This window comes from Megalops cyprinoides, chromosome 6 (assembly GCF_013368585.1).
Source record: "Megalops cyprinoides isolate fMegCyp1 chromosome 6, fMegCyp1.pri, whole genome shotgun sequence".
Taxonomy (NCBI): Eukaryota; Metazoa; Chordata; class Actinopteri; order Elopiformes; family Megalopidae; genus Megalops; species Megalops cyprinoides.
The window spans coordinates 22,010,460-22,033,850 of NC_050588.1; the positions used below are offsets into that span (position 1 = coordinate 22,010,460).

At 42.2% G+C, this 23,391-nt stretch overlaps 2 protein-coding genes across 3 annotated transcripts in view; both read right to left on the reverse strand.

Moving 5' to 3' along the window:
* The window catches only part of gnai2a (guanine nucleotide binding protein (G protein), alpha inhibiting activity polypeptide 2a), an 85,237-nt gene extending 74,300 nt beyond the window's left edge, over nucleotides 1–10,937 (reverse strand). Inside the window, exon 1 of the mRNA XM_036531900.1 lies at nucleotides 9,995–10,937. Within this exon, the coding sequence (XP_036387793.1) occupies nucleotides 9,995–10,112 (118 nt within the window). The 5' untranslated portion in view covers nucleotides 10,113–10,937. The remainder of the gene's footprint in view (nucleotides 1–9,994) is intronic.
* A 5,594-nt stretch (nucleotides 10,938–16,531) lies between these two features.
* Nucleotides 16,532–23,391, reverse strand: part of slc38a3a (solute carrier family 38 member 3a) — a 30,556-nt gene continuing 23,696 nt past the window's right edge. For both annotated transcript variants that reach the window (XM_036530419.1, XM_036530418.1), the window contains 2 exons: nucleotides 21,754–21,857; nucleotides 16,532–21,214 (listed from right to left, as the gene is read on the reverse strand). In XM_036530419.1, coding sequence (XP_036386312.1) covers nucleotides 21,110–21,214; nucleotides 21,754–21,857 — 209 coding nt within the window. In that variant the 3' untranslated portion in view covers nucleotides 16,532–21,109. The remainder of the gene's footprint in view (nucleotides 21,215–21,753; nucleotides 21,858–23,391) is intronic.

Sequence of the window (23,391 nt, forward strand, 5' to 3'; positions counted from 1 at the left end):
ATCATTATGAAAAACCTACCACTGGACTCTCAGCTGTGAGAACTGCCTCAGTCTGAAGCTCAAATGATTATAGATATATTTTTCTCTCTCTCTCTCTCTCTCTCTCTCTCTCTCTCTCTCTCTCTCTCTCTCTCTCTCACACACACACACACACACACACACACACACACACACACACAAACCCTTTTAGGATAGCAGGTACTCTCACATACATCAGCACTGCCATCAGCCCCTCAGAACTAGTCTGTACAATTCCCCCTCCAAAACATGGATCAGCTTAGTGCATTCTGCCTGTGGCTGGATGGAGAGAAGACAAGGAGGAGGAGAGAAGACAAGGAGGAACAGAGAGACAGGAGTCCTAAGCCATGGCTTCACTGACCCCACCATACCGTCAGTATTCCATTATTTATGTGTTTCTCCAGAGATTACATGTTATTCTACATGTTACCCGTTTGTACAGATGGACATCAGTACAGTATATAAGTGTCCCCTTTGGAAAACCAACCAGCAACTTTGGTTTACAGGCTAAGCTCCTTAAGTTCTGCAGTACACTGACACAATCTACAAAAACAGGGACTACAGAAGCACAGGCATAAAGATTTTTTCCTGTGTCGTAAGCCTGAACATTTCCTCACTATTTGGCAAGCCACTTGCTTATTTACAAACACAATATAGGCAGTACAAGAAAAGCTCCACTGTAAAAGATGCTGTGGGGTCCAATGCACCCACAAGAACAAGAAAAGGCAAGTGACCCTCTCAATCCCACCATCTGCTCCATGCCCACCTGTGACTTTCTCCTTGTTATGTGATTGGCCAGCTTGGTTTGATTCATGTCACATGGTCTGCATGGAGAGCTACTGTCAGAGTACTGCAGGGGATTGACCTCAATTTATACACCTCCACCCGCCATGGCCGTCAAATTAAGCTGCACACTAGGAATTGAAATAAAGAAATCATAGAGACCTCTAGCTCTGTGCCACCAAACCACAACTAAACACATCACCGAGCTGAAAGAAATAACCACGATGGGTTGCACCAGTTGGAGATCTGACTGCATCAAACTGCATCCCACGCAGTCTGTTATTACAAGCCCACTTGCAACACCCATTCTCTCCCGCCCCATTGACTTCCATTAACAGCCCTCCCTTATACTCTCCTAGACTCGTCACTCTCAACTCCCACTAAGTGGTGTGGTGGTTAAGGAGCTGCAGGTTTGATTCCCAGGCGGGGCACTGCTGTTGTAGCCTTGCGTATGATACTGAACCCAATGCTGCATACATGGATCATTCATCATCTACGCAAGGCATTCTAGATGAGAGTGTCGGCTGGGTGAATGAAAGAATGGAATGGAATGTTACAATGCGTTCACCGTGTCGCTTGCTCAGATTCACTCGGGGGACGAGTCAGCAGGAGTTATTTTCATGCTGGAGCTGGGAGGAAAAGGTCAGGCAGCATCTCGTCTGGAAGACTGCGCCACTGTAATCAACCCAGAGCTGTAATTACGCCTGAATCAACAGACTTCAGCTACTCCAGCCACAATGATGGAGAAGAAGAAGGAAAAAAAAAAAAGAACCGTGCCCACTGTTACAGCTGGCGAGAGACACGTCTACTCACAGAGAGTCTTCTCTTGAGCAATTTCCATCCATGTTCAGTATTCACTTCAAATTTTGAAATGATGTCATACCCATGTACTTTAGATTAATACTGTAAATAAATAGACTCTGTGGATGCTCCTTTCCCAGGGGTGCCAAGACAAAGTGTTCCTACGAGAGTACATTTGCAAAATTCCATGACTATCAGTTTCTGTTTCCATACCAGGGTCTACTTGAGGTTACCTGCATTTACGCCCTTCACGGCTGTGAAATATGCCTATGCCTATATTCAGAATAGTCACCCTTTGGTGTGGTTCACCCTTTCACCCTTCAGTATCTGCACAGCCTAATATTTCTCCCCCTCCACAAATCCACTTCAGTTGAATGACTGGCACAGACAGGGAAGGACACATGACATGACACTTCTAACTTCAAATTTGGAGCCAGACAAGCCAGGAACCAGCTGCAAAAACACTTTTCCCTTTCCATCTTTCTCTCTCCCACCCCAAGCAAAAAAACAAGCTTCTAAAATTAAACTTGCAAACACCACATTACTGTGTGATTCATGCTCCAGAAAACTGAAAAAAAAGACATACACATATAAATAAATGACTTGCATGATTTTCCAAAGAGGTTTAAGGCACTGTTCTAAAAAGACCTGGTCCATGACATGTTCATAATACCCACTCTCTCTCTCTGCTCTCTATTGGCTAAGCTCGCCCAGACATGCCACTCTTTTTGATCTTCATATTTAAATCTGCACGCTGAGGAGGTCGATGGCTCCACCAGCACTTAGTCACTATGCATGAGGGTCGATAGCACCTCACAAACACAGGACAGCAAGGAAGTGGATCAATATGGAGTATGTACCATATTGGTCTGAGCCTCAACCACTCAATTACATCCTTCAGAGAAATCAAGGTGGTTGTTTGTTCTCCCTCCAACAAGGTAAAAAATAGCCCAAGCAGATACGTCAAAGCTGTTACATTCTAATCGAGTTAGCCACCAAACATCTCCTTTCCCCACTCTCCTGAAGTGACAGCCCATCCTTTAAGAGCAGGACTATTCCTTAGAAACGCAAGGGTCCCGAGAACATTATAAATCATTTAAAGGCAAACGTGAAAATAAACCTTGCAGCACGCAGGAACACATTTCTCCTGGGTTTATTTTTTGTCTTTCCTAGAAAGCCACCCTGGGTGACCTTCCATTATGCTTGTTTTGGAGGCCTAGCCTGAAATGGGTTCATACTATCCCTGGATCGAGGTTTGAGGCATCTCAGACCTCCTGATCCCCCTTCTGCACTGTAAAGGGACTTTTGAGCCCCCTGTATCTGCAGGTTGGAAAACAGAAGAGCCTCAGAGGATACAAACGGTCCAGGGGTCGGGGAACACCCAGCTGCAGTGGTAGTTAGGAATCGGATGTAACCCAGCTAGGTGCAGTATCCTCTCCTTCACCCCTCCCAGTGTCAAAGAATGGTCACAGACCATGGCTGTGCAACCACTTCCCACCTCATCAACGCTTCCCCACTGCATCTCCAGCTGTTTGCCTGGATCCGTTATCAGGTGCAATAAGAAACGCGGCTGAGAGCAGCGAGGATGAGCACTAACCTGCAGCCTCTCTCTGGCCACTCATTGATGGAAGGGTGCAGAACTGCCTGACCAGCTCCCTGGTCCACACACCACCCCCACACTGTTGCAAGGAGGCCCTAGGCTAGAACTCAAAGGGCGACAGCATGGCGCAGCACTCGACCGCCTGACTGCTGGACCATTAAGAGCCTGAGTGTTTTCCCTGTCTGGAACGGCTAAGCACAGAGCTTTTCACCTCCCATTAGTTACAGGACAGTGGTTGACCCAGAAGCAGCGGGCTCATAACACAGTGAAACGATACCAGATGACCCTCAAGCTGTGACCTAATCTCCATTCAAAGGATGAACTTCCCCTTATGAAGTGTGTGTGTGTGTGTGTGTGTTTGCGTGTGTGTGTCGAATTCCTAGAAAACAGTATTCATGGACCATTGAGCTTTCCTGGAAAAGTCTGTGCATGTGCATGTGTACGTGCACGAGCGTGTGTGTGCGCGTGTGTAGTGTGTGTATGTACATGATATGTCTATGAAGTCTCTTGAAAATGACACTGCTTTTTTCATTTACTCATGCAGTCCTTTGACTCACAGCCTTGATGGAAACTTTGTCTTTGCTTGATTAAAATGGTATCAGTGGCTCCCTAGTGTTCTGCAAGGAGCTGCAATTATCCATACTGTCTCCATACTGGGAAAACGTCACCCTTGTGCAGAACTAAAAGCAGGCCCCGCTTCCTGACAGGTTGCCAGCAATTGTCCGCGAAATAACGGGAGGAAACAGAGAGGAAGTAGAGGAGACCCTTGCAGTGACACTCCCCCTCACAAGCGCACAGATCCCCACAGCCACTCGCAAAGAGTGGGTTATTCTCTCCCCATCTGGGGGCTCTGAGGTGAAGGGAGGGAGAATAATTGCCACTGGAAGCACAGCCGCATCAGGAGCCATCCATGCCACTAGCCTGCCGCTCTCCTACCCACCCTCTATGGTTTCTAGGCTAATCTAACTTTTACAGGGCCCTATACATCAGCAGTTGGGGTTGACCTGTTTACATTCGATTCAGAAAAGAGGAAGTTGAGTGATGGAAGACGTGATGTCACCAGCTAGCGTCAAAGTCCCTGTAATATAAGCCTTAGACTAGCGAAAATACAGCATGTGTGCACCAGGCATCAGAATTCCATTCAACAGGAGCATAAATTAGCCTGTCCCTGACAGAGACAAGGGAAAAGACAAACAAATATCAGGACGGGTTATCAGTTACTGCCTGGGCAAAACAGACCTCATCTTCTTGTCACAAATATTAAAAGCATTATTCATCCTGTGATAAGGTTTTTTTTTGGGTTTTTTTGTTGTTTTAAAGAGCTGCCTGAAGCTGCCTATCAAAGGTGTCCTTTGTTTTCTGCTCTCCACCCTATTCAGGGAGCTGCCACCAAAGTGGCATGACTGGTCGTTTCATTTCCTGTCACTTTCGCACAATATCAAGCCATACGGTATCAAGCCATCGCCATACCAGAGCCACTCTCCTGCTGCCAAAATGCATCCTTTGCAGCCATTCTGTCTGACCACCCTGACTCAGTCACAGGCTCCTTTGAGTAGCTGATACTTACACTGCTGACAAAGCCAGTAACAAAGCCAATACAGTTATTTTACATATGTATGAGATACACATGCAGAAGATGCAGTGTTTCCAAGTGTTTGTGTGTGTGTGTGTGTGTGTGTGTGTGTGTGTGTGTGTGTATGCGCGCGCATTCACACGGAGACCCCTCTTACAGAAGATCCAGGAAAGAGGAAGTTGCCAAAGGAAATTTCCATTCCAGCTGAACTGAAAATGTGAGGTTATAAAAATCAGAGGAGAGAAAAAAATAAACTCAGTAGGCATCTGAATTTGCTGAGGATCGAGTTGCTGGAAGGATTAAACCTGGATCAAAGTCCAAACAATCTGTCAAAGTGAATCAAAGTTTAACCAACAGAACAATCAATTATTTTCTTTCTTTGTTGCTGATAGATTGTTTTTAGGTTGTTCCTTTTTTTCATGTAGATTTACATAAAAAAGTGCTGAAGAGAAAACCTTGAGATTCTTAAGTAGACATGGGCCAGATTCTGTAAAAAACATCAAATTCATCACTTCCTCACATCTGCCAAAGTCCTAAAAATAGCCACTGAGCCCATTGTTCAGTTTATATAAGCAATGCTCCCTTACTCTAAATAGGGGGATGAGAAAAGGTCCATTTAGAAGAAATACACCTTCTGCAAGCTCTTTTTCTTTCCTGGCTTTTGAAGCTGACAGGAAGTAGAGGCCTGCTCTCAGCTGCTCTCCAGGTTTCCACGGCAGCAGCCCTCAAGTCTTCATGGCTTCTTGCAGGGGAAATGTAGCACATTTCAGAGGGTGTCACACTGCCATGTTCACAAATGTAGCTTTAGGAGACCAAGAGGAAAAAGTGCTCTTCCCTATAAAACTTTTTTTCTTCACAGCCTGGTCTTAAGCCTCTTTCTACCCTCGAAGGGAAAAAAAAGGCAATGCTTCACATATTTCTTCTTAAGGCCTGTGACACATGCCCGCTTCCAGCTCAGGTGTTGTTTTAACTGAACTGTCATGCCAAGACTGTGCCCAGCACCTATGAATAAACTTACAGTACCGAATATGCTATCTGCACTGGTTTTTATACCCAACATCGTGATCATGCTGTGGCATCACAAAGCTCACACCCTCACTGAAACCCAAAGGAATTCGCTCAATCTCACCTCAGTCCTCTGAATGCCATCTTCAGCCCACAAACCAATAGGAATTCTTGTCTCATCATTGGGCCAGGCCCAGGACACCACTGCTAATAATACTCTTCCTCTAACAGATTTTAAAAATAAAATGTACACTCGTGGGTCTCTTCATCCTTTGTGTATTTATAAGGTCACAAAGCATGCAATTACTTCATTGTTGCCACATCCTTGCATGGATAGATATTGTGCATATCCAATCATATCAGACACTACAACAGACACACAACTGACATACAAGTTAAAAACTCAGACATGGCTGTCTGTATTTTGCTCTGAGTAAGGGTAATTTTACAAAGATGAGTACAAAAGCACCGGTGACAGAACATAATGCAGGTTTAAGGTGAAGACAACCCAAATTTGAGCCCATTTCAAAGCAGGTATTCACCAAACTTCAGTTACTGGCCTCTTCCTGATTCTAGTCACCATAGGAACACAGATATGGCTTGAGTGTCCCTGTGTTTCACTTTGAAGACTCTCTAGACAGTGACTGTAGTGTCATGTCACCTGAGCGCTCGTCCAAACCCGCAACACAATGCTAGTTACTCATTACAGCGAAGAAAACGTACAGTTTGAGGTGCTGCTAATTTCAATGTCAGCGAGAGAGAGCGCTCTGAGGCAGTCATGCGGCTCCATCGCAGACCTCTCAGAGCTAAGTACACGCTTAGGCCTAGCTTAACAGTTGTCCACCAGTGACTCACGTCTGCAAGCCAACTGAGGAGAAAAGTCACTCAATGACAAGGCCATCAATGAGGTTTTGTAAAAAAATACAAAAAGCTGCCCATACACCTCAGAGGGCCCTGTCGGCCCTCCATATGTCAGACTTGCATAATTAGATGATGGTAGACGGCATCTATGTTGCCATCAAAAACGTCTTTCCTTTAAAAATTGCTCCTTTCTTCAACCCCCTCATGGCGTGGGGCGTGGGGCGTGGGGCTCCCCTCAACTCACCCCTGAGAACAACTGCAAGAGGAAGCCCCTCAGTAAGGATTCCACTCCATTAAACCTCTGCCGTTTGAGTAACCACTGTCATCATCATCATTATCGTCGTTATTGTTTTTACAATTATGAATGCCATTTAGTGCAAAGGAACAATTAGAATAAACAAAGATCATAGCGAGCTTTTACGACAAAGCACTAAGCAAGATCAGCACTGTAAGAGTCTGCATGATACTAAAGTCAAACAGAGCTCGAGAATGTACACAGCCAGCTACCTCTGGAATGAACTAAAAGTAAGGTACTAAAAAAGGCACCTGAAAGCAAAGATGTTATTTTTTTATAGTTTAGTGTCTGAAATCCTACCCCTCATTTGTATGGATGCACAAATCTTTTCCAAAGATTTGGAAAATGCACCACTTAAAAAAAAAATACAGACAGAACAGCAGAGACAGGAAGCAATCTGATCTTGTTTTTAGATTAGGCAGGTGCAGGGAGGGTGCTTTACGAAGTAGCAGATGATATTCCAAACATTTAATTGCTGCAGACCAAAGAAAGTAATTTGTGGGTTGCTGCGATGTGCTGGCACACACAAGCCTTAGACAACACTGCTGTATGCAACCAGGGTGGGGAAAGAATTTTGCATGTAGGGGCTCATGACAGGAGAAGCGTGTCCATCCTTTTAAAATAACTGTCTGGAGCTGCAAGTCGCCCAGCTCGAACACGGTGCTTTCATAAAGGAAGAAGTGGGGCCAAAGTGTGGACGCAACCAGTTAAAAACCGGCCATGTTTGATATCCAGCTCACTGCTGATGTTTCCAAAACAACACCCCTGAAATCCCTATTATCTTTGCAATCTGCCTTCTTGGAAGATTCAAATAATCAGGCCAACAAAAATGCAAAAAAAAAAAAAACTACACAGTCAAGGACAGTACACTACAGCCCAGAACGTAAGGGTGTGAGACAGGAAACCCCCCCATATACACACATACACGCGCGCGCGCGCACACCCACACGCGCACACACACTCTTTGAAGTACCACAGATCTTTAATTTCTCACACTACGCTTCCAGCTCCCCATTTGCCAGACTTTTTTGCTCTCGAGGGCCATTTTGTTTTGTCTCGGGCAAGCGGCCTGCCCTGAGGTTTGGCCCCCAGTCCTCCGAAAACACTCGCAACAGGAGCACTGTGCTGTTCTGCTGCTGTCAAAATACTGTCTAGCTGGGGTCAAGGGGGACCGCGAGCAGGAGTTACCGTCAGCGGTCACCACGGGTGGACAGGAAAGCCAGCCAAGGCGCTGTCAAAACTTCCCAGAACTGGCAGAAGCATGAGACAAAAGTAGCGACTTGGTTCATTTCCTTATATCCTGTACCTCTCAAAGAAGCAAGGGCCGCTGAAGGTCAAGTCTGCGCAAAGGCGTTGAGCCACTGCACGCGAAACCACAAGATGTTTCATTACGGTAAACAGGCCTTCTCCCAATGCCTCCTGCCTGATCTCCAGAGACACTTTTCTCTTCTTTTTTTTCTGCTGGCTCAGGTAACCATTAAACATGAGGTGTGTATGCATGTGTTATTGCAACACGCAGTGGTATACTCTGTGAGGCCGACTGCAGAAGCATCAGAGGGCATATATAAAGGGCACAGATACTTTTTTTCCTTTCGGGCAACTTTGTCGCTTGTTTGTCGCTAACTTTAAAAAAAAAAAAAGCACAACACTGTTGTTGTTCACTAATCACTGCTGGTTCACTGTGGAGAGCTGGCAGTCCTGGCTGGAACACCACGGTTTTCAGTGCGCCAGCCCTGGCCATTTTATACTCAATTCTAATTCATTAGCAAGCCATACAAATGGCTGAAGTCTGACACATTACATTGAGAGCTTTGAATAACTGCCTGTAATTGTGCTAAATTGGTTCAGTACTGTCATTGATGGACACAATTAGAGAAGCATGGGAGCAATTGGGAACATTAACGCAGGACCTTGGCTCAGAAAACTGAGGAGACTGAACACTAACTTCCAGTCACTATTCCGTAAATGAATTACTGGGCAACTTGTTTGAAAATGTTTTGGTGTGTATTAAGCTTTTTGACAGAGAACTACTTGAATTGCTAGCGACTAAGATTCTCCGAGAGTATTTCTTAAATCACTGCGGTTACAGCGCTTTCCAACTATTTAACGCAGGGCATATCTAACAAATTATTTTAATCTAATGCATAATAGTTGTAAATAGTAAAATGTATGTTTTTATACGAGTGCGTGGAAGAATGGTGCTGTAAGAACGTTTTTCTCTATATTAACCATTTTACGCCACTTGTCCATTCCATAAACATTTACTCATTTAAGAATTGACCAATTGTGTTCGTTGTCCATGTACGTGTTCTGGCCTGAGCGTAGTCCACGTCTGCCCAAAAAGCATGTCCTTTTTGATGTTTTTTTGGGCAAAAATGTCGCATAGTGAGCGGAGCTCGTAGCCCAAACGGTGCCGGTTCGATTCCCAGGTTTGACTGCTTTTTTGGGCAGTATGGTTAACTGAGAATTGTCTCAGTAAAAAGCCAGTGGTTGAAAGAATAACGTTTAAAAATAAACGTTGCCAGTTTGATTCCGAGGTGAGGCACTGCTGTTGCACCTTTGGGCAAGGTGTTTAACTTAGAATCGCCTCAAAATCTGTAATATATATTTGTATAAATGAATAATCAATAAAAAATATCAGATGTGTGAGATGTGTGTTGGTCTGCAAAGGAAATGCAATGTAAAAACATAGACGGCGTGCCTTTACCTTGGCGATTAGAACTTGCTCTTTAAGACTAACACTGCAAACAATTAACGTTAAGTACTGTGTCCATTTCTGCTCCTAAGTGCTTTCGTTACCAAACGACCAGAGGATGTCCCGTTTAAGCGCTCCCGCCTCCCTAGAAGTGTCTTGCAACACCTTAGTCTACTCCTTGCTCGCTCATTCTTCCGTCTGCGTAACCGACTTGCTCAAAACATCGACGAATCATCAATGCATAGGCTATCGACAGCAAACAACCTTCCCTGCCAACTTTAAATGTCTCAAGGCATGCACGTTTAACGCCCATTTGTAAAAAAAAAAAAAAAAAAAAAGGTCAAAATGGTTGGTCCTTCGTACCTAATAACAGCAGCTTCACCTCCCTCGCCGCTTTCTCTCCATCCTCTCGAAGATTTTTGTCGATCATCTTGGATCTTTCGGCGGCCGCTTTATCTTCCTGACTTACAGTACACCCCATGGTTCCAAGTGCACGCTTCAGGGCTGGTATTTTACAGAGCTCTGTTTGGAAAATAACGGGCTTTCACTGGTGAAAATATCTAGCCAGAGCCAGCTGCGTTTCTTAACCCGTCTTCTGAGCTTGCGTTCGGCAACTTCCCTTTTGAAAAAAGCGTATTTGAAAAATCAAGTTAAATGGCAGCTTCATCCACTGAACCGCACATTAAATCGTTGTGCTGGAAAAAAAATCCAGTTTAAAATGTTGTCTTCTTCTCTGCGGTCTTGAGTTTACAAGTTTCTCACTTTGTAGGCAGCAAGCTAACTAATAATCCACTAATTGTACTATGTTAAAAATCCACGGAAAACCCTTAAGAAAACGCTAACAATAAAATAAGTGTCAAAAATTAAACATTCAAGATCAAATGCGAAAAACACCACTGTTGGTCCTCACTTTGACAAACTTCAAGGGAGAAGTTCTTCTTTTTAAAAAGTCACATTCAAATCCAGAAAAGTTGGTCGATGTTCTTCGGCTTGGCTCCCGTGTAGGCTACAAGGTAGAGGAAATGGATTGCGCGACTTAAGGTAAGTACTTGAACTGTATGACAGTGCTAAGTGATTGGGTGAAATTATCCAACTGGCAAGATATCAGAGAGCACGGAAATCGCACAGCAACTGTTTTTTTTTTTTTTAATAAAAAGCGAAAGCTTTCTTCTACACGGTCTCTGAACTGATAGTCAGAGCACAGCTTTACAGATAAAAATGTGACGCTCTTCGTTCCATACGCGCTCTTTCCTTCTCGTTTTGGTGTAGCTATTGCAGCGCTGAGCTGACGCCACACCCGAACCCACTAAAGAAGTTCCTCTTTGCTTGACAAGCAGGAGACGGTCTGTAACCTCTCAGCAGAAGGGAACGCCTCAACGCCCACCTCTTTTGCCTTATGGGAATTGTAGTCTTGTCTTAAATCAACAGTTTGCACTAGCCTATGTAAACAAAGATAATGTGTTAGTGTTGTTTGATCGTGACTTTTTTTTGTTAACGCGTGCTTAACGTTTGCCAGACAAACATATTTTCAATTATTTATTGATAATTTGTTGACAGTAGTGAGTCAAGCCGTAAGAAAGCACAGAAAGTGGCTGTACCTAACTATTAGTTAGTCTCGCCAGCCTAATTGCATATCTTCGTTACAGACCAGACTTAACATATTTACAGCAATGAAAACATTGTTATTTCGTCACAGTGATTTTCAAGCATAAGGAGCGTGAATGGTATATCAACGATCACAAAAACTTTACGGTTGTTAAATCACTAAATCACTGCATGTGTTCAGACCTGCATATAAATACGGTTCTCTTTCTCTCTTCGCGTGGTCTGCGGTGCATCGTAGCTATTTACAATTCAGTTTACCTATTGTTCTAAATTGTCAGTGATCTGAAATATTTAATTTAAATAAAATTGAGATTTGAGTGAGCTCATGTCAAATAGCAGATGTCGTCAGCTGTGTGCTGCCTTATTTGACCTCCTGTGAAAATGAATATGTAGGCCTACAGTAGTCTCTGCATATTTACATTTTATAAGCTAAGTTTACTTTTATTAGTAGCCTTTATGACAATTGGCACGCTTTATGTAAACTCTGATAGAGTTATGCAACTGTGTGCCTTATTAAATTTGGTAATAGAAGGCTGAAGAAATTAACTGGTTATACCAATTCTCACAGACGTTGGTGCTATTAAAACTAGTACACTTTCACGTCGACTAGCCTACACTATTTACGGCGAACGCGGCAAACAAGACAATAACTCAGTTGTAGAGCGCCCCCACGTGTTTATGTATAATAAACCAAAAGAGAAAACCTGCAAAAACCATGAAGCTAATGTTGAAGATAATTCTCTTTTTACCACGACTGAATAATATGACTTTAAAGCAGTAATAAAGACTTTTCATGATTTTCATGTCAATTGGCCCTCACGTCTACCAACCCTCACCTATGTAACAAATCAACACTACTTCATCCTTAAAAGCAAATGCACAGCATTTAGGTGAACAGAATGTGACTACTAAACAGCCTTTTGGAAGATTTTACAGAGAATGTTGTCAAAACTTAAACTTGAAACATATGATGTGCATATGTGGTCAATAGTAATAATAATAACATTAACTATAAAAAAATAAATGTATAGTGTGCCTTTCAAACATATCAAACATTTTAACAAATTGTGGGGTTCACTCACCACATGTCCGATCAGGCCAAGACTTATTTAGCCTCCAAACCAATTTGTAATCACTATTAATTCCAGTCCCGCTTACTGTCAGCTACATGGTAGCAGGTGGCTACTAGCTGCTATATATTTATCATGCCATTATATGTTTTCAAGTAACACTTAGTCTTAAAAATACATTGATGAAGAAACAGACAGGATGTTGCTCGAACATATGGACAGTGATTAATGAAAACAGAAATGATCTTTACAAGGTCAGTTCTACTCTCAGGTTGCTCAGCTCAGATTCATGCACCGGAACTACTTAAATACCCCTGGACACCAATGTGCTCTGGAAATTGAATTATGCTAATTATATCTCTTGTTTACAAAAAGAAAATTGCTTTTCTGAAGATGGCACTGGGTGTTTGCACAACAAAACCTCGTAGTGCCTCCAACAACACTGCAAGGGCGGTTATAAACTTGACATGTGCTCTGGCTGAAACTGTAATCAGCATGTGAGAAATAATTATGTTTGGCTCTAAAAGGCTTCACTCCTTGCATTGAAGCAGGGACGTTTCTAGCTATTGAAAAGATCCGGGGCTAAGTCAAGTTTGCCTGGAGCTTGTCTTTTTTTTTTTGAAGGGAGATCGGCATAGGTAGGTTGGGGAGGTTATATCTACCTTTATAATAAATAAATATTATCACACCCTCGGACGCTGCAAGTCAAGTTCCGCTCTGTTACATAGGCTGTCTGTTGTTTTGCTATAAACACCTCCTTTTTCAGGGTGAAAATATTCAGGGCTAGGCTTAAAATATTCGGGGCTATAGCTCCGAATGATTGGACCAAATGACGCCACTGCTCTGAAGTATTGCCACAGTCCTCCTGTCCTTCTGAAAACAACATTAAGACACATTGTCACTCCACGCACACACACAGACTGCCCACTCTTCTCTCCTTTTGTCCCTGGAGGGTCCCAGTATGTATAAAGCAGGTTTTTTATTTCAAGCAAGCTTTTGCCAACTTTCTGACTCATTTCATTTCATAGTACACTCTGAATACAGATTATGGACCCCAGATATTTTGTTGAGAGAAAATATCTAGAGGTTGGAGGCTCCATTATCACTTAAACATGTTATGCAGTGGTGTCAAATCAAGGAAGTTATTATTGTTGTTAACTTTTATTTAATCAGGAATGTCAATGGACAATGGTCAAACTAATTTCTCATTTCTAGTGATGGCCTGTGGTGGCAGGGCATGCAGGAAATACAATAAATTGTACATATAATCAGCTGCAGGGGGAATTTTTTAGGTGGCTGGACTGGAAAATTTGGAAGAATGTAGATGACCACAGTAAGTCATTGCCTTGTTTTAATGTGTCATCTGAAAGACTTTGTCTATAGGAGCACATTGTTGTTGTCACTGAGCTTGGGGAATGTTTTTCTGCTTGGTCTAGAAGGAAACTGTCAATCCATCAGAGGGGAGAAGGCTGTAGAGTAATGTGGCTATTGGTGACTTTTATTGAGTAACTTTGATAGCAGTCTTAGAACTCAGCAGTCACCAAATTGTGCATTGATGTACAGAAAGTTGTGACTTAGACTTATAATCCCAGTTGCTTGCGATTTGAAATGTGTCTGTTTCATGCAGATTCAAAATCGGGATAACTCAGGATAACAACATGAGTCCCATTCTTGTCAATCTTTATCCATCATTTGTCATTTCACTCTGCTTATTTTGCTCATTTCTGTCATTTCATTTTGTTTTCCTTACCATACACTCTTTCTCAGAGTGGCATCACTTAACAATGTACTGTACATCTTGTGTAAACCCTCTGGATTTCACTGGACCAATTGAGGTTAAGTACCTTGGTCAAGGGTAGTACAGCTGTGCACCCCCCCAGGATTTGAACCTAAAACCTCTCATGCCCACAGTCCAGTGGTCTCAACCCTACACCATAATGCTGACCACAGTCTTATCTGTAAAGACCAAGAACACAACCAGATGGACCAGAGGAACCAGATGGATCACTCAAAACTCACTGCTGTTAAGAGTTAAAAGAAAAGTGCAGTGGGTCTTGTGGGGTATGATTTTTTTTCTAATGATTCACAAAAGAAGACTTTTCTGGCATCTTGTAGATACCTCACAGATGGCTATGAGTCAGAGAAGTGTCAGTCTGTGAGCTTCACTCTGCTGCAAGCCAGAAAATGGCACCACTGACTGTCGTTTCACCAAACATGCCACGTCAGCTAAGTACCACGCCTTGACTGAAGACCCTATGGCCCAGTTTCAAACCGAATTTCCCCATGACACATTTTTTTTCAAAGTGCAACTGAATTATGTAAATGTTTCGTGGCAGGGGATTGCAAGAACACTGTACTTTTATCACAAAACAAAAAAAATCAGGTTTCCAATATGAAAAAATATTCCCAAAGCTGTTCAGATGTTTCAGATATTTGAAGTCACATTCAAGGTGCATAATATATTTTTAATCACAGGGATTTACAGGTTCTATTAAACAATAAGAATAGTCTGTTTAGCCGTGGTGTGTGTGTGTGTGAGTGTGTGTGTGTGTGTGTGAGTGTGTGGTGTCTTAAATAAGCCACTTGTTTGAAATGAGTGAATGGCTTCTTGAACATATAATCTGATAGTACTGCGTCCTCAAACAGACCTTGCTCTCAGCTGAGAACTGTCTCATTGTGGAACTGTACACATCCTGTCCCCGTACTGTCACTATACTTGCTGTATGCACTTTTGTAAGTCGCTTTGGATAAAAGCGTCTGCTAAATAAATAAATGTAAATGTAAATGTAAACATAAACCAAAGGTTTAACAAATTAAAAATTAGAATTTTTATGTAACTCTCTTAAATGCTGCATTGGTGTATGCATTCTAATTTATCTACAGAAGCTGTCACCGGTATGTGGGATGTGATGCTGATGTTATTAGATGAACTGAATTATTGAGAAGCTTTCTAAAACAAAATGTTGGACGGACAAGTCAGCCATCCCCACTGAAACTTTAATGAGACACCTTCGCGATGACGTCGCTGCTCCCACACTGAGACAGCCACAATGCTGTCACGTAGACGTAAGTGCAGTACAGAAGGACGGCTGAAAAGGTTGTAATTAAAGTGCAAATATGACTGAATTGCTCAAGGAAAATATCAATACGAGCGATCTTTAAAAATATATATATATCAAGATTTCCTGTGCGGCAGTTTCCGAATGGCCTGATAAAGCGCCGCAGCAAATGGATAGGTGAAATACTTAAGTTTGTTACATTCAGTAGGGAAAGGAGAAAGGTCCTCGTATTAATTGCCGTAGGCTGTTCAAAAGGGTGTAACCTATTTAGTGCAGACGTTGAGTAGGCTATTAACGGATTAGATTTTAACGTGATGTTGCATTCAGATACCGAACAGCGATTATGTGCCATTTTCACACGATATGAATGATTTCTGTAGTAGTGAAGTCTAAGCCACAATGGTCACATTCTGTTCATTAGCACAAGGGATAAATTGAAATGGCAGGTAAACCGTTACGGGACACGAAAGTCAGACGTGCAAAACGAAAGAACAATGTTTTCTCTACGGAAATCGGTTTAACTGAAATAATGTTTCCAAAAAGAATATTACAAAACAGTGAAGAATAATTAACAGTTATGTTTATAGACATTGCACCATTTTCTAGCCTGTATGTCTGTGCCCAGCGCCCAAATGTTCAATATTAGAGCAAGTCCTGCTTGCTGGTGGCCACTAGGTGTATTTTTTCATCTTTATCTCACCTTTTGCTGAGTATTTGAGAATCTGGAGAATGTTTCATAATGAACAATTTCATATGAACCAAAGTATTTTAAAACGAGCCGTCAGTTACATTACCTATGGCAAGAAAATCCAGAATCTGTATGGTATATGCGTCACATAGGATTATGTGCCATTTTCACACAATATGAATGGTTTCTGTAGTAGTGTACTGTAGACTAAGTGACAATGATCACATTCTGCTCATTGGCCCAAGATAAACGTGGAGGAGACAGAATGGTGTCAATGTGCCAACATACTACTGAAATGTTACACTGCACTCTTAATAAATGATGCAGACGCATAAAAGATGAATTGTTCTTGTACTCTTTTTCTTTATTGCAACATTGTTCACAGTACATTAACTGCTGGTATTCCAATGTATTGAGATAGAAAGAAAAAATACATAAAAGAAGAACAGATATTTTCAAAAATGTTTAAAAATGATTACATTTTTCTCTTTTTTAATTGCGAAACTAAAGCTATCCTGGCTATTTACACGACTAGATATGCATCAAGAATATAAAGGGTTTACATTTATGTACACAATTGATGAATGCTGCCATGTAAATCCAAAATTCACAAACGTTGTTATTCACTCACTGTCATTTTGTTGTCAAGTTAATTACAAAGGAAAACAGGAGCAAGACCCCGTTACTGCATAACCGTGGATATCAGAAATAGGACGGTTTGTAAATATCGCCCCCTAGTGTTCAGATCTGATCTTGGGACCAGGAAATATACTGTTTAAATGTGTATCTAGTCCTGCATATACAGTATAGGCTGGGTCAGAGTATCACCTTCTTGCTCAGTGAAAGCCGATAGTTTTTTTTTCTACCAAAGAAGCACCTGGAACATCTAAGGGGTGATATTCTGAAATCTAAGAGATGCACTGTTCTTGGCCAGTACAGAACACCAGTACATGCCAACAGAATAAAATGTCATACTGTGTGGGCTGTCATTGTAAATACTTGCTTAAATTCAATACTGAGTTCTGCATGTGTTATACACTGAAATAGTTTTTTAACTTGAACTCTTCAGGAAGACCGACACAACGAGTCTCTGAATTAGTTTGTCCCTGTATAAACTTAAAAGGTTTCCATTTTGACACCCTTTGAAACCGATTGCACTTGTTTGGTCATTACAACCAAACATGCCTTTTGGCTTCAAGGAGACACATAGAAATTAAGTGGCCAATTGTTTAAATGTATGAAAAAGGGTTTACCACTCTCAAATATGCCAAAGCAGAACAGCCAGATTAAACACATCAAAAACTGTCTATAAGTTAAAACAAGGTATTGTACAGATTAAACACAACCACAGCTGTATAAATTAAAATGAGTTATTGTACAGACATATTGAAAAAAAGAATGAAACACAATGCCAAGGTAAAAAGGCTATTTTTATTACATATGACTGAAGCTAAATATAATTTCTGGCTCATGATTAAAACTTAAGGGGTGGCTAGCCTGTATCTTTATCCTGTGTGAATGTATACACTGTATGTTCAAACATTTGTATAACACTGTGCTTGAAATGAGTATGTCCACATGCCTTAATATCCTGTTTCCAATATTAATGCGCTAACTGAACAAGGCATGGTTTGTGGTGTGCTGCATCCACATACTGGTATTCTTCATGAACGTGGCAGAGAAGCAAATGAGGTCAGAGGTCAGCAGAGGAGTGGCATCCACGGATAGGGATGCTGGTTGGTATTCTGACAATGTGAAAGACACTGAGAATGAGGGACTCTCTAGGGATTTCAGTGATAATGGGATTGTGCTTCAGAACCATTCAGTGTGACAGAGATTAAATAAAATTCACATAAAATATTACAGCACTCCCTGTATCTTAGAATAACATCAATTCATCACAAAACTCCAAAGAGAGAAGATGTCTAGCAAGGAAGGAAAAACTAGACAGACACTAGCACAGCTTGGGGGTGGGGTATTTTTTCAGTTGTCCTACATTCTAAGGAAAATAACACCAGCATTATGGTTTTAAAAGGACAGAATATGTCATGGTGATTCTCTCAAATTAAAACAGCAGTCTGGATCACCTCATGGATTCGCTGGGATTCCTCAGACATTAGGTTCAGGCTATCTGGTGGAAGCCTGAAAGCTACGCATCAGATACTTGGAAAGAAAAACAGGAGAACAAGGACATCCTAAGGAGGAGATGGCAATCCACTATTAACCAACCTGGAGAAGCGCTTCTACCAAACAAATACATTTAATGATAACAACATTGATAATAATCAGCATCATTATCATCAAAATAAAAAGGAGAAAGATGAAAAACAAATTCTCAGATGTTCTTATCAGTATGTTTGACTAACTCTTAAATGAACACACCTGTGATCAGGGTGCTCAGGCTATAACTTTACATCTCATGTGAAGCAGGGAGCAGGGCATATAGCTAGCTAGGCTCCCTGACAGTTACCACATCATTATTAACAGTCATCCACTCATGAACTAGTTTGAAACAATTGGCATTTTGTCACAACTCCCTGCTCAGCAATGAGTAGGACCTGGTGCTATGACTGACAAGTTAAAAATTGACCAGAAATACTGAGATAAGAAGTGCTGAATTGTTTCCTGTTTTGCAATCCTGAGAGTGATCAGTGACTTCACAGGTAATAAGGAACGACTAATTCACTGGTGGCCTCACAATTTTAGAGAAAATGTCCACTAAGACTCTATTTAAACATTTTCTTAAACACAGGCACAGCTAAAATCCTTACAGGACACCCATTGAATGAACCACAACTAAATGGGCAGAGGACAAAGTTCAGACAGACACCATTATGTTCATACTCATATCAAAGACAGACTGGTCAACCAGTGGAGGGCATGGGAAGGTAAGTTTCAGGTATTTTGAAAACACATTTGCAAATGCATGGTACCCTGTTTGACTATGGCCTTAAACTGCAGTGTTTTCAAAATACAATAAAAGTTCAACATTTCTTCGTTGAAAAGGTTTAAGATTAGTATTACAATGACCTGTTTAAATGTACATCTATATATAAACATTAAATCATTATTCATTTATACATATAATTTGTCAATTGATTAATTGCCATTAGTGTAAGTTGTGCTTTTCAGCTCAAAGTGCTCTAGCTAAATCAGCTACGTTGCAGGAATGTTTAAGTGATGCTGGTACTGCCATGACGTTTGTGCGTCTACTGTACCACTGCAAATAAACCTCTGCTAAGAACAAAACTCACCTTCAAGAGAAATATTTACAACCATCATCCACCAGTCTCCACATTCAGAGGAGACCCTTTGTGTCTTTTTTGTGTGGTTTTTTTTTTTGGTTATCATTAAAATCATTAATTTTCATTAAATTCTCAGAAACAACTTAGTTACCACTGCCAGACAAGGTTGTCGCTGACTGTGAGAAATGACCTGCAAGACAACTCGCACCCAGGCTAACCTGGAATGTTCCGTGTAATTGCCTCCAGGAAATGAGCGCAGTGGCCCTGACAACACAGCGATGCGCTGTGTGGAACTGCTCTGACGTAACGGCTCCATGTGTGCTCAGATCCAAACACACGCTCACGGACTCTGGTATGACTGATTGTGATGACTGGTGAAGACAGACTAAAATCCATATATTTGTCTCATGATGACACAAACAAATGATTTTGAAATACATATATTAAAATCTGCAGTAATCTTATATTCCACATATATAAGGTTCTTATGAACACTATGCAGGAAGGAACAGTGTGACATGAGAGCACCTGGCCAAGATCGAGACAAATAGCAGTGTGGGACATAGAATGAACCAATGGCGGGAGTTGCCATGGTGATCACCCTCCTGTCCAATAGCTTCCACCTGCCTGATTTACCTCAGCTATTGCACAGTATAATCCCCAGTTTTTAATCAGAAAATAACTTACCTTAAACCCTTATCAAAAATACTAAGTAACACTCTACTTTCCTGCTGTGTGTAGTGTCGACGCCCTCGTTATGAATACCGACCTGGGATACCAAAACGGCTCCTGTTCAGAGCTAGCTGTGGTTCAGAAGGTCAAAGGTTAAGGCTTAGGAGCAGGGCGAGAGGAGCAGGGGTCTGGGGATGGAGAGGACTTAGGGGGGGAGGTTTCAGCAAGCAAGCTTCAACTTCTAATTCAGATTCCACTTTGGCTAGGATGCACTATCCCTTACCATTGAATGTGTTACTGGCCTTTTCTTCTCTGCTCTGTTGCTGGGGACTGAAAGCTTTGGTACATGTCCATCAGCACCCCCAATGTCCCACAGTCCTCTAGGTAGTGTTGTGTGCTTATACTGATGGCTAACCACATTAAACTTCAGCTCACACATCCTGATGTACAAATGGCACTGCCCTGGTGGCGGCTGAGGTGAGTTAACCAACCACTGCAAAGTGCTTTGAAGTCCTTGAAGAGGAATGAAAGGCTCTATATAAATCCAACTCCTTTCTCATAAAAAAAATTACAAAAAATAATTGTTTGCACCAATTACTATGGCTTGAAAGAGCATTTGTCTGAATTCCGACAAATGTGATATGCATTTCTCATAATGTGTAGATAGAAGGCCTTTTAAGTACATACTATGAGGACTGTCTTGTTTAAACCTAGGTCACTCTTCAGCAGTAATTCAGCACTGTTTTACCCTGATTCTTAAAGTTAAAAGCATTATTTAAAAAAATACCCTTATCCCCCCCACTATCTTTCTTTGTTGAGACAAGCTACAGTATCCACTCTTTGTTATGGCTTCTTTTGAGATTAGTGGCCAAAAATATTAGTGGATTTTTGTTAGGGTGTGAACTGACCTGTGCCCTGCCCAGCTAGCCCGGTTCTTATTCAGCCACACCTTTTCACTGGCAGAGAGGACAGCAGAGGGGTTCACCTCAAAGTGCCATCCTGCCATCTCCCCACCTGACTTCTACAGTGGCCTGTACTTTCTGTTAGAAGAGATAGTGCATCCTGTACAACAAACATCCCAAAAAAAAAAAATTAAGTAAAATTCTATCGAAGAAGTCCCACATAAAGGTGGGCGGAGCCTAATGGCCACTACCGCCCTTGCTGCTTCCCGACGTCCAATCGATGATGATGAAGCTGAGGCTCATTATCATAAACAGGAATCCTAGGAAGGCGAAGCAGGCCGCCTGGGAGAAGAAGGGGGGAGAGAAAAATGAGACGGGTATCAATGGTGCACCTCGTCCCGACTACATCAACAAAGACCAAAACTGTGCATCAGCTGCCCAGGGGTGTACAGTCTCTGATGTTACTACAGTTCCTACAGTTGCATATTTTGTTCAGCAAACACACTTATCCAGGGTGACTTACATAGCTTGCATTGCACAATATCTGTATTGCTTGGTATTTGCTGAAACAATTTAGGTTAAGCACCTTGATCAATGTGGCAGTCATGTGTTGAAGGAGATGGACTTGCAACCCTTGGCTTACCAGAAGAACTCCACACCACTGCACTAAATGACCTTATATCACAGAAGTAACATTTCATGTCAATATCTGATCCAAGGTGCTTTCAAGTTGAATGTCACTCCCAATGTTTTCATTCATTTGAACAGCTGAACGGAAAACTCATCGTAGTGATGCTACCAGTCATAATGGGTCCCCACCAGGGCGTTTGTCAGTGTGTGGGGGGGCCGGCTCAGATGGAACAGGGTGCGGCAGCACTCACCAGGATTTTGGGGGTGGAGCGCATGGGCTCCTCGTCCTTGGGTACGATGCGGATGTAGAAGACTGCAGGGAAGATGAAGATGAGGCAGGGAGCCGACGTGGCGCCTAGGGGGGACACGCGAAAGCACAGTAAGGGCTGCTGCTCCTCTGTCACCTCTGAACCACACTAATGCAATGCAAGTCTGCAAGAGTCTCATCCAAACCCAAACTACGGTGGCTCTGAAGTGCAAAACACAAACACAAAAAGAAAACAAAAAACTTTCTGCCCTGAGGTGCAGATGCAAGATACAATAACAAAAACGCGCAGCCCTGAAGTGCAAAAACGCACCTCAGGACCACTGCTTTTTGTTTTTGTAGTTTTTTGTTTTCATGTGTTTCGCATGTTTCATTTCGTTGTGTTTTGCACTTCAGAGCCACCGTACCATACAGAGATTACAGTGAGTCCAAGACCATGTAGCTATAGTCCTGACTCCACTTAAAACAAATTTCCCACAACCCTGTCCCTCTCTCCCCGCATTGGCTTTCAATTAAGTACAGACAGATATCAGAATCATCCTTTTAGTCTTCAAATGTTTGCATGTGCTGGTGTCAAGCTTCTAGTGATGTGACAGGGGAGGGGCTTCGTTTTATCATTGCTAGAGAATTTTTACTTTATCTCACATGTTTGTTTTCAATGTGTTAACACGCTCATCTTACATTGAGTATGTGCAATTTTTAATGTGTAACCATTTTCTGAGAGCTGTCCTCGACTGTCCAAGGAGGGGGTCAGAGCATACAGAGGTTATGTTGTGCGAGTAAATATTCAGGGGTAGAAATGAATGGTCGGTAAAAATGTCAGCTCTGTAGGTCAACCTAGAAAAGTTTCAAAAACAAATAAACAGTGTTAGTCTGTGTGAGTGCACGTGTACGTCACCTGCTTCCCCATATAGCAGCGGTATGGAGCCTGTTATCTCTCAGCAAATACAGTTTGAGGGACTCGTGTCCATCCTGAAGGTCCCTGACCCCACTTAATCCCCAGAACGTGGCATGGGTGGGCGAATGATTTTAGGCCATGAAAAAATATTGACTCAGCTCTGCAGCTTTTATCTGTGTGTCAACAAGGGGCCGGTCACACAAGGCCCCAGAGCGGCTCCCAGGCCAGGCACAGTGGTGCAACAGCAGTGAGAACAAAAAGCCCTACTGTTTGGTCGATACTGAGCACATGAAAGGGGGATCCGGCACCAAAATTAGGGTAAATGTCGAATCAAATATCCTTGCAGACACGCAGAAAGTTCTCCTTCATAACCCATAATCACAGGTCTTTCAAAGAGACTTACTGCACACATTCCTGAGGTGATTTTGTAGCTTTACTCTGCAGGAGTGAAAAGTTCTCCTTCCTTTCCCCAATAAGTACAGTATTATAAAGATGGGGATTTCATTTGATGCAAAGCGGATCAAAGCCTGTGGGTACAGAAAATCAGCTAAAACCCTCGAGCTGTGAGTGACCTTGTGTGGGGTGAAGACTGCTTCTATCTACAATTAAGCTGCTCCAGAGAGGGCTATGACTCTCCTATGTGCAGTCAAACTCCCCCTGAGAGGGGTAATACTGCTTCTACATACAGTAAAACTGCCCGAGTGGGGTAATACTGCTCCTAAATGC